General features: G+C 33.9%; 1 protein-coding gene across 1 annotated transcript in view; it reads left to right on the plus strand.

The window, feature by feature from the left end:
• The first annotated feature begins 14,204 nt into the window (after positions 1-14,204).
• Positions 14,205-17,056, plus strand: part of ABCB5 (ATP binding cassette subfamily B member 5) — a 122,136-nt gene continuing 119,284 nt past the window's right edge. The window contains 1 exon segment of the mRNA XM_063101057.1: positions 14,205-14,257. Within this exon segment, the coding sequence (XP_062957127.1) occupies positions 14,205-14,257 (53 nt within the window).

Consider the following 17,056-nt stretch of genomic DNA (forward strand, 5'->3'; position numbering starts at 1 on the left):
ATTTATTTTTTTTTAAATTAGCACTCCTGCCCAAGGGAAAAAAAGGAAGAAAGAACAAGACGCCAATGTTAGAAATGAAAAGTATCCTCTGTACATTAAAAAGACAGAAACTAAATATTCTAAACAATTTTAGAAAATAAAATTGAAAATTTGGAAGTAATAGACAAATTCTTTTTCAAGTGCAACTCACCAAAACTGACACAGAAGAAACAGAAAATCTGAATAGTCAAATTGTTATTAAAGAGTAGAATTCCCTCACTACTATGTAGGAGCTTTAAAAAAAAAAAAGTTGCACTTCTAGAAATAGAAACTAGAATTATAGTAACTAGAGGCTGAGAAGGAGCGGAAAGAGGAGGAACAGGGAGAGATGGCTAACAAAAACAAAATCACATTGAGATAGGAAAAGTAAGCTCTAGCAATCTACAGTAGTCCTAGGAATTTATAATTAACAATAATTTATTGTATGGTCTCAATTGGCTTGAAGAGAGGAGTTCAAATACTCTCATCACAAAGAAGTGATAAATTTTTGCAATGACTAATATGCTAATTACCTTGATTTGATCATCACGCAGTGTACATATGTACTAAAATATAACTTTGTATCCCACAAATATGTACAATCAATACATGTCAAATAAATAAATAGATAGTTGAATAAGTTAATAAATACAATAAAGAGTTGACTTCCAATATTAAACTTTCACAAAACAACTCCAGACCCCTCAGGTTTCATTAATACATTCTTCCAAATATTTAAGAAATGAATAACACTGTTTTTCTATAAACTCTTTCAGGGAATAGAAAAATAGAAAACACTTCTTAACTCTTTCATGAGACCCAAAATTTTACAAAAACATTGCAAGAAAAAACATTTACAGGCAAATCTCTCTCATTAGCATAGATGCAAAAATCCCAAACAATGTAATGGCAAATCGAATGTGAACATATATAAAAAAGAATAAATAGCTTGACCAAGTATGGCTTATTTCAGGAATGCAGGGGTAGTTTTACATTTAATGGTAATAGGGAGCGGGAGAAAAAGGAATGCTTATACACTGCTGGTGGGAATGTATATTAGTACAGCTATTATGGAAAACAATATGGATGTTCCTCAAAAAAATATAAGAAGAATTACTATATAATCAAGCAATTCTACTTCTGGGTATATATCCTAAGGACTCAAAATCAGCATGTTGAAGAGAAGTCTGCACTCCCAGGTTCATTGCAGAATTATGCACAATAACCAAGATATAGAAATAACCTAAGTGTCCATCAGTGGATGAATAGATAAAGAACATGCAATATATATGCACAATAGAATTCTATTCAGCCTTTTAAAAGAAGAAATTCTGTCATTTATGACAGCATGGACGAACCTGGAGGACATTATACATACAAGCCAGATACAGAAAGACAAAAGCATGTTCTCACTTATATTTGGAATCTAAAACAATTAAACTTACAGACACAAAGTGTGGAATGGTGGTTACCAGAGGCAGGGGGTGGTGGGGTGGTGGGGCGGTGGGGCAGTGGGGCAGTGGGGCGGTGGGGCATTGGGGGTTGGGGGGGGTGGGGAGGTGGGGAGGTGGGGGGTGGAATCGAGAGATGTTGGTCAAAGGGTGCAAAGTTGCAGTTAGAAGAGAGGAATAAATTAAATAATAGATATTTAAGGTGATGGATATTTAATTAGCTTGATTCAATCATTCCACACTCTATACATATTTCATAACATCACTGTGTACCCCATAATTATACAGAATTATAGTTTCTCAAAAAAAAGGAAGAAACAAAAAGAATGGGGAGGTTAGAAAATGATACAAAAAATAAAAATGGGGGGATTATTAATAATAATGTGGGGAAGAGCAGTATATGAAAACTCTCCTCTCTTCACAGTTTTTCTGTAAGTCTAAACCATTATAAAATAAAAAGGCTATTTTAAAAATCAACTGCTGTAATTTACCACATTGAAAGAATAAAAGAGAAAGATAATATATGGTTATATCCATAGATGAAGGAAAAAACATTAGATGGATTTTAAAATGCAATTATGATTAAAAACTCAGCAAATCTGGAAGAGAGAGAAAGTTTTTTAATCTGGTATTGGGTAGCTCCAAAAAACTACAGTAAAAATCATATTTAATTATAAAATATTAAAAGCTCCCCTTCTAGGAAAAAAAAAATGAGACAGGATACTTGTCATCATCAGTTCTATTAAACATTAAACAAAAACATTATTACACTTGACACACCAAGGGTAATAATGCAAGGAAAAAATCAAAACGTAAGATTTTACAATTAATAAATAAGACTGGCATCATTCACAGATGGCATAATCGGGTACATAAAAAGTCCAAAAATATATACAGACAAACTATTAGATTCAGTAACTGAACTGCTAGATAGAAAGTCAATATAAAAATCAATTTTAAAATTATTTTTCTAAATTATATGTATCAACTATTTTTACATGCCAACCACAAATAGAAAAAAAAAATTTTTTTTAAAGCCACATACCCTACCATCAAAGAACATCAAATGCTTATGGAAAATATAACAAAATATGTATAAGACAGCTAGACTCAAAACTACAAAACATTACTGAGAGAAACTAAAGACCTAAATAAATGGAGAGACACATGGTGTTTATGGATTGGAAGATTCTATATTGTACAGATGTCAATTTTTTCCAAACATATCTATAAATTCAAATCAGTTGAAGTCCTAGAAGTGATTTGTTTGTGGCAATTGACAATCTTATGATAAAATACATATTTTTAAAAAAGGGACCAAGAAAAATCAAGGCAGTCTTTAAAAAGAATGAAACTGGAGCACTTAAACAGCAAAGGTAAAGACCTACTAGAAAGATAATGAAGACAATGCAATAGCAGGACAAAGACAGACAAAGCAATAGAACAAAGAGTACAGAAGCAGATCCACACATGTATGCTAATTTTGACAAAGATGACATTGCAGTGTAGTTAGGAAAAAATGCTCTCTATAATAACCAGTGTTAGGTCCATTGCATATCCTTATTGGGAAAAAGTGCATCTCTGGATTTTAAGTCGAAATATCCATGTTAAAACAGGAAAGTTGAAATATCAATGTTAAAACAGTAAAATTATAGAAGAAAATGTAAGATAACATTTTTGTGACCTTGGAGTAAACAAAGATTTCTTAAATAAGAAAAAAAGCATAAAGAATAAAATAATATATGGCACAATATGAACTTGGTGAACTTACACTCACCAAGCAACAACATTAAGAGAGTGATAATGCAGCCCACAAAATTGAAAAAATATTTGTGATGTGTATGTTCAACATAGGAATCATATGTGGTCCACCTAAAATACTCCTACAAATCATTAAGAAAATTGCAAATAGCAATATAGTAATGACAAAAAACTTGACTTGAATAGGTACATCATAAAAAAAATATACAACTAGCCAATAAATATATGAAAGTGTTCAACATTATAAGTTATCAAGGAAAAGCAACAAAACCTCAATGTGATACCACTACACCCACCATAATGACTAAATTGAAAAAGACTGATGATGCCAAATGTTGTTGAGAATGTGGAGCAAGGGGATCTCTCATGCACTGCTGGTGGGCATACAAAGGGGTACAAACACTGTAACAAACTGGCTCTGAAAACCAAAGTTGAACACTTGATACACTGTGACCTAATAATTTCACCTTTATGTATATCCAACAAAAATAAGTAATATGTTTACCAAAACCATGTACAATAATGTTCATAACAGTACTCTTCATAATACTTCAAGCTCAGAAACATCCCAAATGTCCACCAACAGTAGAATGGAAAATTGAATGGTGCTATATTCACAGGATGAAATATTATTCAGCAATCAGAAAGAACAAACCACAACTACACATAAATCCAGCAGTCAAGTGATCTCCAACAAGGTGCCAAGAATACACAATGGAGAAAATACAATCTTTTCAATAATTGGTGTTCAGAAAATGGATACTCACATGCAAGGGATGTAATTGGATCCAATCTTACACCACTTACACACATTAACTAAAAATGGATTAAAGACTTAAATGTAAGAGCTGAAACCATAAAACTCCTAGAAGTAAACATCAGGAAAAACATCCTTGGCATTACTCTTGGCAATGATTTTTTGGATATGACACTAAAAGCACAGGCCACAAAGCAAAGATAAACAAGTGGGACTACGTCAAATTAAAAAGTTTCTGAGCAGCAAAGGAAGCAACCAACAGAAAGAAAAAGTAACCTAAAGAATGAGAGGACATATTTTTAAATTACATTTCTGATAGGGGGTTAATATCCAAAATATATTTTAAACACTCATACAACTCAATAACAACAACAACAACAGAAAACGAATAATCCCATTAAAAAATTGGCAAAGGGTCTGAATAAACCTTTTTTTCCAAAAAAGACTTATAAATGACCAAAGGTACATGAAAAGGTGCTCACCATCTCTAATCATCAGATAAATGCAAATTAAAACCACAATGAGATATCACCTTTTTTGACTATTATCAAAAAGATTAAAAAATAACCAATGCTGGTGAGGATGCAGAAAGGGGAACTCAAACACTGTTGGTGGGAATGTAAATTAGTACTGCCATTATGGAAAACAGTATAAAGATTCCTCAAAAAATTAAAAATAGAACTATGATATGATCCAGTAATCTCACTTCCAGGTATATATAAGAAGGAAATGAAACCAGTATCTCAAAAGAGGTATCTGCACTCCCATGTTCATTGCAGCATTATTCATGATAGCCAAGATAGGGAGCCTAAGTGTCCAACAATGGATGAATGAATAAAGAAATTGTGGTGTATATATACGTGATGAAATATTATTCAACCATAAATAAAGAGGGAAATCCTGCCATTTGTGACAACACGAATCAACGTGGAGGCCATTATGCTAAGTGAAATAAGCCAGTCAGAAAAAGACAAATACTATGTGTTTTCACTTATATGTGGACTCTAAAAAACTCAAACTCATAGAAACAGAGAATAGAATGATGATTGCCAGGGACTGGGAAGTAAAGGCAATGGGGAGATGCTAGTCAAAAGGCTACAAACTTCTGGGTTTAAGATGAATAAGTTCTGGGAGTCTCAAGTACATCATGGTGACTATAGTTAATAAGATGCTATTCTACAAGGGGTCCTCAAAAAGTTCATGGAAATATTTGTACTACCTTTTAATTCTATTTTTCCACAAACTTTTTGAAATAGCTTATATACTTCAAACTTGCTAAGAGAGTAGATCTTAAGTGTTCTCACCACACACCCACACCAGAAGGTAACTATGCAAAGTGATGGATATGTTAGCTAATTTAATTGTGGTAATCATTTTGCAATGCATGTCAAGTCATCCTGTTGTGCACATTAAATATATACAATTGTATCTGTCACTTATACCTCAGTAAAGCTGGAAAAAATAAAATAAAATAATTAAAATTATATAAAACTAGAAATTCAGCTCCCTCTCCAGGTACACTGCATGTGGTCAATAGCCACATGTGCCTAGTGGCTATGACATTGAACAGTGTGGAGAACATCACCATTATTGAAGAAAGTTCTATTGGGCAGCACTGCTATAGAAATAACACTCTTAACCACTGTGTTACACCACTTCCCCTTTGCTTTTTTATATCATCAGATTATTAAAGCAAACTTAATTATTCTTTCTGTGCAGATAACCATTACAAGCATATCTCTAGGTTATAAATGTCCCAATTATCAGTGCCACATTTCTATCTGTATGCCAGATATTTTCACTTGGACACTAATATCAACCCAAACTTACTTAAACTGAATGTCACCTTTCCCCCAAAACCAATTCCCTCTCCTGACTTGCCCATTTCCACCTTTGCTACTCTTTTATTTCTAGTTTCTAAAGTTTAATAATTGAACTTTTTTTAAATTCTTTTTTCCTTGTCCTCTGAATCTACATCCTGTCTCATCCGTCTCTTAAAAATATCTTTCAGATATGCCTTACTTACTGCTATCAAACTAGACCATAATGAATCTATCTGAATCTTCTCTTTCCCCAAGTCCTTCCAGCCTACCCATGATGTCAGGTTAGTAGTACCAAATACTAATGATTCTGTCCCTCTGATTATTAGAAAATTATGATAGTTCCCCTAAAAATTGTTTCATTGCCTTTTACAATCTTATCTTCCTCATGTCTCTCTCCATTTCTGCATGGACCATCCATTCTAATCAAACCAATCTCATTGGCTTGTTGTGACGCAGTTTACATTGCATTCCTGAAAATTATGCCCTAGTTACTCCTCCATGCATTTCCACTCATTGAAACCTTGACCATCCTCCAAGGACTAACCTCAGGGCCCTCCTGAAGCCATTTTAGGTCTTAATGCTCTTGCTTAGTCTTCTCAGGTGCTAAAATAGTTACTCTTTGTACTATTTATAACATAACTTTCTATCTTGCCAGGTATATTAGTCAGGTTTCTCTAGAGAAATCGAATCAACAGGATGTGTGTGTGTGAGTCTGTGTGTGTATGTGGAGAGAGAGGGAGATTTTAAAGAACTGGCTCACATAATTATGATGGCTGTCAAATCCAGAATCTACAAGACAGGCTAGAAGACTGGAAATTTTAGGAAAAAATTAATGTGTTGAATCTGAAGGCAGTCTGAAGGCACAATCCCTTTCTCTTCAGGAGACTTTAGTCTTTTCTCTTAAGGCCTGATTAAATGAGGCCCACCAAGAATAGTATCTGAGAAATTGTGCTAAATCAGAGCAGATATATGAGGGGATATTATAACAATTGGAACTTGTGAAGAATATAAAACACTTCTCCATCTTAGAAATAATAGTTTGTGGTAAAGAAGAGAAAACAACAACAAAATTTTTGTGTGGGAAATTTGCCCATAGTCAGCAATGATCTTCCCCCTACTACTTTGATCATTTTGGAGCTTCCATAAAACTCATCTCTTTCATCAAATAATCAAAGATCTCATGCTTTCCATCCAATCAGTCTATCTTAGCCGTACATCAGATTATACTTACCAAGCATGCTTGAAGATTAGTGCCTCTTAGAAAATTTCTTCCCATGGTGGTATTTTGTCCTATGATAGCCATCTTGGCATGTGAACCCATAAATATTTATTAAGGCAAGAGTCCTTGTAAACAAAATATTTCTTTCTACTTTTATTCTTCTTTGTATGTACTTGCCATGATAGCCTCCATAAAGTTGTCAATAGGTAAGGATTGGCTGACTGACAGATTTTGCTTAGGCCAACTAAGATGTTCAGAATTCTATACTCACATTACTTACATATTGTTGGATATTATCACCTATTTATCTTATGAGTATATCAAACTTGACATGTTTCAAATCAAATTTACCTTCCCTTTGAAACATTGGGTAAGATAGAGGAACATGGGGACAGCCATCACAGCCAACCATATCTTCCCATATAGTGATGACTTTCTCGGTGTCCCACAATTTGCTTTCATCTTGTGTGCCTTTGTCTCAATACACTTCTCTTCACCAAATGAATTATACTCCTTCTGCCTGGGATACTCTTCTTGATCTTTATATGTCAACTTCCTTTTGTAATTCAGATTTCACCTTACACATCTTTTACAATGGACTTTCCCTGACCGGAGAGTAATTACCACATTACTCTTCATAAAATTGCCCTGTTTTAATTATATACCTAAAATTTACCACTATCTCATTTTTATTTATATATGTCTTTTATTTCTAATTATGACTCTCCTTACAATGGATTATAGCTCTATGACAGTAGAGTTGTCTAGACTGTTCAATGCTTAAAATAGTACCTGGCAAAGTATACAACTACAGAATAAATAAATTTTAAGAAGTATCTGATGGGCTTGTTGAAAGTGTAGATTTCCCAGCACATTACTTTAACTTCTTATTCAGTATATGTAGAGTAAGGCCTAGAAATCTGGTACTTTTAATAAGCACTCCAGGAGATTCTGATGCCAGAGGTCCTTTGACCATACTTTAAAGCCATGCTATATACAGTAGACAAGAACAATATGTTGTCAGCATTAAACTGTATTTTGAACTTTATTTTTATAATGTTGAATTTCTAAAGATAAAACTTTCTGTATGTAAGTACTGCCTTCTGTTTGCCAAGGCTTTGTGATAGATGCTATAGAGTCATGCTTCTGAAAATCTGATATGCATACAAAACACCTCAAGAATCCTGTCAAAATGCAGATTCTGTTCAGTGGTTTTTGGGTGGGACCCCAAATTTGACATTTCTGTAATGGATTAAAAATAATAATAATAATATTCCAACTACATGCTGTCCACAAGAGACTCTTTAGATCTAAAGACAAAGAGGTTGAAAGTGAAAGGATAGAAAAAGACACTTCGTGCAAATTATAACCAAAAGAGAGCTGGCGTGGTACAGTAATATCAGACAAATTAGGCTTCAAGTCAAAAACTTTTACAAGAGGGCTGGCCCCGTGGCTCACTCGGGAGAGTGTGGCACTGGGAGCACCAAGGCCACAGGTTCAGATCTTATATACGGATGGCTGGTGCACTCACTGGCTGAGTGTGGTGTGGACAACACCAAGCCAGGGGTTGCAATCCCCTTGCCGGTCAAAAAAAAAAAAAATTTTACAAGAGACAATAAAGAAGAGTATACATTGACGAAACAGTCAATCCAGAAAGAAGATATAACAAGTATAAACATATATGCACAAAACATCACAGCTCCTAAATATGTAAAACAAATGTTGACAGAATTGAAGGGAGAAATAGAAATGTCTGTAGTCATAGTTGAAGACTTTAATATTTCACTTTCAATAATAGATATCTGGTTTTCTACAATGAGACAGAAGATCAATAAGACAGTAGGATTTGAACAATTCTATAGACCATTTGGACCTAACAGTCAGATACAGAACACTCCACCCAGGAAAAGCAAAATACACAGTTTTCTTAAATTCTCATGAAATATTTCTCAGGATAGACCATATGTTAGGCCACAAAGCAAATTTTAATAAATCTTACAAGATTAAAATCATACAAAGTATTTTATGCAATCACAATGAAATGAAACTACAAATAAACAACAAAAGGAAAACTGGGAAATTCAAATACATGTGGAAATTAACTAACACACACTTAAATGACCAATGGATCAAGGAAGATATCACAGGGAAATTTTTAAAATATCCTAAAACAAGTAAAAATGAAAAAAACAAAATACCAAAATTTTGGAAATGCAGTGAAGGCAGTGCTAAGAGGGTAACTTATAGTGGTAAGAGCTTACCTAAGAGGAAAAGAAAAAGTTATCAAAACAACAACCTAACTTTACATGTTAAAGAACTAGGAAAAGAAGACAAAAGTAAAAACAAAGCTAGCTGAAGAAAGGAAACTATAAAGATTAGGGTAGAGAAGAATAAAATGGAGAAAAGAAAAACGATAGGGAAAATCAATGAAACCAAAAGTTTGTTATTTGAAAATATTCACAATTTGCCAAATCGTTAGCATGAATGACTAAGAAAAAAAGAGCGAGACTCAAATTACTAAAATCAAAATTGAAAGAGAGAACATTACTGTCAATTTTATAGAAATAAAAAGGAATGTAAAAGAATGCCATGAACATTGTTTGTCAAGAAATTGAATAGCCTACTTAAAGTTTTAAAAATTTCTCAAGACACATAATCTACAAAGATTGAATCATAAAGAAATAGAAAATCTGAATAAACTTACAATTAGCAAAAAAACTAAATCAATAATCAAAAATCTCCCAATAAAGAAAAGTCCAAGGACCAGATGGCTTCACTGGTAAATTCTATCAAGTATTTGAAAGAAGAATTAACACAAATCCTTCTTAAACCCTTTTCCAAAATTGAAGAAGAAGCAACACTTCCTAATTCATACTCTAACCCATGTATTAACCAATACCAAAGCCAAAGCCACTACAAGAAAAGAAAACACAAACTAACATTCCTTATGAATACTTATGCAAAAACCCTCTATGAAATATTAGCAAACCATATTTGGCCACATATTAAAAGGATTAAATAGCATGACCAAGTGGAATTTAATTCCCAGATTGCAAATGTGGTTCAACATATGAAAATCAATCAATGTGATACATAACAGTAGTAGAATAAAGAAAAAAACATGTGATCATATTAATTGATGCATAAAAATCATTTGACAATGTTCAACACCTTTTCACAATTAAAACACTCAACAAAATAGGAATAAAAAGAAACTTCCTCAACATGATAAAAGTCTTTTAGAAAAACCCAGAGCAAACATCATACTCAATGCTGAAAGACTGATGAAAGATTTTCCCCTAAGATTAAGGACAAGACAAGAACACCCATTTTCACCACTTCTGTTCAACAGAGTGTTCGAAGTTTTAGTCAGAGCAATTAAGCAAGAAAAAGAAATAAAAGATACCTAAATTGGAAAGGAAGAAGTAAAATTATCTCTTTTCATGGGTAACATGATCTTATATATAGAAAATTGTAAATATTTCACACACACACACACAAAACTGTTAGAGCTAATAAAGAAACTCAGCAAAGTTGCAGGATATGAAATTAACATGCAAAAAACAATTGCTTTTCTATACCATAACAATGACTAGTCAGGAAAAGAAATTTTTAAATAATTTTATTTGCAATAGTATTAAAAGGAATAGGAACTTCAAAACAAAACTAACCAAAAAGGCAAAATAATTGTACAATAAAAACTGAAAAACCTTGCTGAAAGAAATTAAAGATGACACAAAATAAATGGAAAGATATTCTATGTTCATGGACTGGAGGACTTAATATTCTTAAGATGACAGAATTACCCAAAGTGATCTACAGATTCAATGCAATATCTATCAAAATTCCAATGACATTTTTCACAGAAATGGAAAAACTATTTTAAAACTCATATGGAATTTCAAGTGACTCTGAATAGCCAAAACTGTATTAAAAAGCAGTACAAAGTTGGAGGACTCACACTTCCTGATTTCCAACCTACTATAAAGCTACAGTAATCAATACATTGTGATATATTGGCATAAGGACATATAGGTCAATGGAATAGAAAGCCCAGAAATAAATGTTCACATATATGGTAAAATGATATTTGATAAGGGAGCTGAGATCATTCAATGGAGAAAGGACAGTCTATTCAACAAATGGTACTGGTAAAACTGGATATCGACATCCAATAGAATGAAGTTGGATCCTTACCTTACACCACATACAAAAATCAGTTCCAAATGGGTCAAATACCTAATTATAAGTGCAAAAACGATCAAGCTCTTAGAAGAACACATAGATGAAGAGCTTTATGACATTGGATTTGGCAATGATTTCTTGGACATGACATCAAAAGCACAGGCAACAAAATAAAAAGGGGATAAATATTTTTCCTTAAAATTAAAAACTGTTGTACACCAAAGGACACTATTGAGAGGGTGGAGAGACAACCCACAAAGCGGGAAGAAATATTTACAAACCATATATGTGATAAGGGATTAATATCTAGAATATATAAAGAATTCGTACAACTCAACAACAAAAATACCCAATTAAAAGATGACCAATAGATTTGAATAGAGATTCTTCCAAAGAAGATACACAAATGTTCAGAAAGCTCATGAAAGTTGCTCAGCATCATTAGTCATTAGAAAAATGCAAATCATAATCACAATGAGATACCACTTCACAGACATCAAAATTTCTGTTATCAATCAGCCAGAAAATAACAAGTGTTAGCCAGGACGTGGAGAAATAGTAACCTTTGTGCTTTGCTGAGGGGAATGTAAAATTGGTGCAGCTGCTGTGAAAAACAGTATGTTGATTTCTCAAAAAGTTAAACATAGAATAACCACATGATCCAGCAATTCTACTTCTCGATATATACCCAAAAGAACTGAAAGATTACTCAAACAGATACTTGTACACCAATGTTCACAGCAACATTATTCACAATAGCCAAAAGGTGGAAACAATTCAAATGTCCATCAACAGATGAATGGAAAAACAAAATATGGTATATGCATACACTAAGGAATGAAATTCTGATAAATGGATGAACCTTGAAAACATTTGCTAAGAAAAATAAGACAAGCACAAAAGAACAATTATTGTATGATTCCATTTATATGAGATAGTGTTTATAGTCAAATTCATAGAGACAGAAAATAAAATAGAGGTTACCAGGGTCTGGGGGTAAGAGGGACTGGGGAGTTATTGTTTAATGGGTACAGAGTTTCAGTTTGGGGTAATGAAAAAGTTCTGGAGATGGATAGCGGTGATGGTTTTACATTATGTGTGTACTTAATGTCACTGAATTGTATTCTTAAAAATGATTAAAATGTTAAATTTTATGTCATGTATATTTTGATGGAATTACATTTTTTTTTTAATTCTGAATTTCTAGTGATATCCTAGATGACGACTGTACGGCTGATCTTGGGACCATGCTGACTAGTAATGAGACTGTAGTATAGATTTTTAAAAATGTGAGCTTTCAGGAAAAGGAAACATACCTTTTGATTTTTATAAACTAGTAGCTGGTACATTGTATAAGCTCAATACTTTTTTCAATTCATTTAAAAAGTAAGACAAAAAGAAATATCATTTAACAGGGTAACTAGGATCAAAATGTGTCATTGAATACAGTACAGATATGAGCAAAGAGAAAAAGGTGATTATTTTCAGGGAGTAGCAATGAGGCAATAAAATCAATGCCTTTCATAAAGTATTACTCCATAAGTATTTTTGGTGCAAGTGTGCTGTTGACTTATTAAAGACATTATTTTACCTATTATAATTACTAATTTAGCTAACTAACTAAAAAGATATTATGGGACTAAACAATAGAAAACTAGATATGTAGATAGTACAAATCTGTTTTTTTAAAGTGTTTATTTGGCTCAGTGAATTTTCTCTGCTCACATTGTTTCCCAAGTACAGTATGAAGAATACAGTGTGTTTTACCTGGAAATTCATCAGTGTTGTAATCAGATATTACAGCACAATCAGAAAATAAACTTGGTGAAGCACAGTTATGAAAGTGTAGTCAGTTGCTTGTTGAGAAGAGAAACCACATGTGATTTTGGTACAAATACACAGATTGTGTACTTAGCAAGGTGAGCCTTAATTATTTTGATTTCTTTTTATAAATGTATGTGTTTTATTATATAATTATTAATTTCTATAAAATACAAATGGTCAATATTTGTCAATCAGTTTGTTACTTTTCGATTTTATTACTTTTCTTACATATATGTCAAATTACTGGAGATGCTGTAAAGTCAGTATAGAAGTTGTAAATATCTCCTATACCAAGTTTAATGATTGACAACTGAAAAAAGAATAAACCAGTGGATGACTGTATTTGTATCCTGTTTTCCTTCCTGGCGCTAAAAGCATTTCTGACCCACTGAAACTCATTCCTTCATAGAAAATCTTATAATTTGAAATTTTATTAGCTCTTTCAGATGCTCAGGTACCATTTAATTAATTATTATCTCCACTCTAGCATTTAAATCCATATCTTTATAATCATCTCAGTGTAGGGTAATATGTTATATGGCCTAACAAATGAGATTGGGTCACAAACCTCTCTATACAGCAGTAGTGAAGTGCTTATTTATGAACATAACTGTGATCTTATGACAAGCTAAAATTCTGAAGTTTCATCCAAAGGAAGAATACATTATACTTAATATAATTTTATTAATGAGTGGGTTTTCAAAGTATTCTAATTTTGATGACAGTTAATCCATAGATGGTGGAATCCTACTCCCTCAAACTGCTGGCTAACAGAAACTACTACATCAGTTTTTTTACAGAGAAAACTAAGCATAAGGTAGTTTAAACGTTTTCACCAATTACCATCAAGCCAATGGCAGAGTAAAAATAAAATCCAGTATCCTGAAAACCATGTATTTTCCATGGAATCCAGCTTTTCTTCTTTTACTCCCCATTCTAAAATTTTTATTAGCTCCAAATCTAAGTTCAGAATGAAGCAAAGAAGTTATAAATTCAATGACAAAAGTTCAGTTGGTCTGGAGAGGCTGGGCAGGATAAAGTTCTGAACAGCTTGCTTTTGCAGAAGCTGTTAAGATGTAAAGAATGCTGTATATAAACTAAGTAATAAAATTCACATAGTTATATTTGTCAATATTTTATTTCAGAAGAGTTAAATTGCAAATAAGATGGCAAATTCCAAAAGAGCTGAAGAGATGCAAGAAAATTATCAAAGAAATGGGTAAGCTTTCCAAAAATTCTACAAAAATTATTCTTCTACAACTTCAAATATACCTTATACCTTTTCACAGCTGTATCAAAAATGTTTATAATTTATTTCTAAAATAGCAATGCTATTCACATTTTGGTGGACTTCAACATGATCAGTGTTATTACCAAAACCCAAAAGGTCTGTTTGCTAGTCACTCAATAGCCAATAATTGAGAGACAAGTGTTGGGGTAAGGAAAGGCAGCCTTTAATCAGGAAGCCTGTGGCCTGGGGAAATAGTAGGCTCATGTCTTGAAGGCCATCTCCACTTTTCCCAAACTTGCCGAAGGGTTTTATAGGGACAGGTGGTAGGGTACTGATTCATTGTGATGTAAGCAGGGATGTGCAGGCATAAGCATAAAATTGCAGGTAAACATCTAAGAACTTCTCAGGTGGGAGCTGATTTATTGTGACCGTCCTCCATGAAGTCAAGTCATGGATTCAGTTCCTGTTAACCTCAAAAAGATCTAGTTAGTAAGCTAGTAAAGAAGGGCCACCAGGGTTAATAATTTCTTCTATAATTATTCTGTGTACAGTGTGAGCAAAAGTCACAATGTTCTAGCAATGGTGAACGGGAATTATTGTATTCCAATGTCCAGCTGCAAGCTATGCAGTTTGGGTTACAAGAGTAAGAAAAAAAACTTTTTAATTTAGAAGTTTAACAAAATGGAGTCACTTCTGTTCAGCCTGTTACATAACAACTGGTTTAATAGTGATTATAGGAAGTGTAATAGCTACATGGATTTATTGATTTAGTGCTTCAGATATCTACTTATTAATTTCTTGCAGCTTACCAGTACATAGAGGAAAGATGCCTGCAAAATTCCATTCTAATTCTCCGTGGACCCTTTCATTCCATGTGGTACACTTAATAAAAGAAAATGTTGGATTCTGATTATTTTTTATTGAATAGATTATCTGTGTATATATGTATATCATATAATTTTCTACACCTATAATTCATTAATTTAGAGATCAAAAATGAAAACAGTTTAAAATATATTTTATTTCTACTTTTACCATTATAATTGTGTTACAGCTGGATAAAACTGGAAAGGACACCTCTAGGCCACGTGGTCTATTAATGCAGGAAATAGCTCCCCTCTCCCTCCAAACTATTTTCTTAAGGCTCAGAATCCTCTTATCATAAATTCGAGGCTGAAGCACATTCCTTTCGGGAGCATTTTGAAAATCAAAATAGCTGCATTTAAACCCCATACCTCTACTTTAATCTTATACAACACTTATACGCTGTTAGAACGGGGATGTAGTTCATTTCGCTAGTTCCCATGAGGAATTGAGAAAATACACACCTAATTTAATTTGGATGACTGAAGCCTGGAGAGGACAGAGAAAACAATATGAAAGAAAACAGCCACAGGGATTGAAAGCGGTGGTTGGAGGAACTCTGAAATGTGGAATCAGTGGGATGTAGGTGTTGGACCTGACCTTGAAATATGGCAGGATTAGGTGATGGTCACTCATTCGAAACTGGCCTCAGAATTACATCACAGCTCTGGGCCACTCTGATTTTTATTAACAAAATCAAAGTACTGGACCACAGTTATCTCTAGGATTACCTCCAGGTTGCAAACCAACACAGAGCACCGTTACGCCTGAGAGTTGGCATGGCTGGTGTCCCTTCTGGAGGGCGATGCAATGTTTCCTCCTGGAGCCTCGGGCTGCGTCCCCCGCCGTTGCCGGGCAACATTTGACGCCTCGGGGGAGTGGCCCAAGAACTGTGGATGCGCGGAGACCCCAAACCCTTGCTCCTGTCCACGTGCTGCTCTCCTGTTCACATGTTGCACTGGTAGAAAAGAGACGTTCAAAAGACCTCCCGTGGGCCGACCCTGTGGCGCACTCGGGAGAGTGCGGCGCTGGGAGCGCAGCAGTGCTCCGGCCGCGCGTTCGGATCCTATATAAGGATGGCCAAGGATGACCGCGCTCAGCCCGTGAGCGCACCGGCCAGTCACAAAAAAACAAACAACCAAAAAGACCTCCTGAGCCCTCCATTTCCGTGAAGGTCAGTGGATTCAAAGATTCAAAGGTTTCCCCTGAAACAACATTTATTAAGAAAAGAGAGCGTACTAGGTATTAAAGTCCGCGTTTGGGGATGGAGGAAGGGGTTGTGGGGCTTTACAGTCTGAAAGCACTTTTTGTTATCTATGGCTCATTCCAGAGCGAATTGGCCTGTACCTAAGTAAATTATTAACCTGAGGTGGAATAAAATTAAGAGACTTGCCATTTACCAAAGTTGACGGAACAATATGTTGTAAAGCTGGAGAGACGAGTCTTAAGTTTGTCCTGGTGTGACGTCTTTTTAGAAAACTTAAACTGTTCCCCTCCAGTCTTCTTTTAATGTTTCAGAATCGTGTGTGTGTATTTAACTGAAAGATTTCTCTGAAATCGATACATAAAATTTACCGTTTTCATTTGGACTTCCTTGAAATGTGAGCTAAGAAATGAAATTTTCAAATGGAGGACGAAATTCAGAGTACACTTGTTTAATGTGTACTTAATAGGATTTATTTTATTTAAAGTTCACAGTTGCTCTTGAGCATTTTTTTTTACAAAGTTTCAAAATTTTAATCCACCACACATAGACATTAGGATGGATACGGTTTAAAAAGAAAGAAAAGAACAGAACAAGTGTTGGTGGGAATATAGAGAAATTAGAATTATTGTGCTCTGTTGGCGAAAATGTAAAATGGTGCAGCTGCTGTGAAAAACAGTATGGGAGTTTCTCAAAAAGTTAAAGATAGAATTGTCATA

The sequence above is a fragment of the Cynocephalus volans genome, chromosome 6 (genome assembly GCF_027409185.1).
Source record: "Cynocephalus volans isolate mCynVol1 chromosome 6, mCynVol1.pri, whole genome shotgun sequence".
Taxonomy (NCBI): domain Eukaryota; kingdom Metazoa; phylum Chordata; class Mammalia; order Dermoptera; family Cynocephalidae; genus Cynocephalus; species Cynocephalus volans.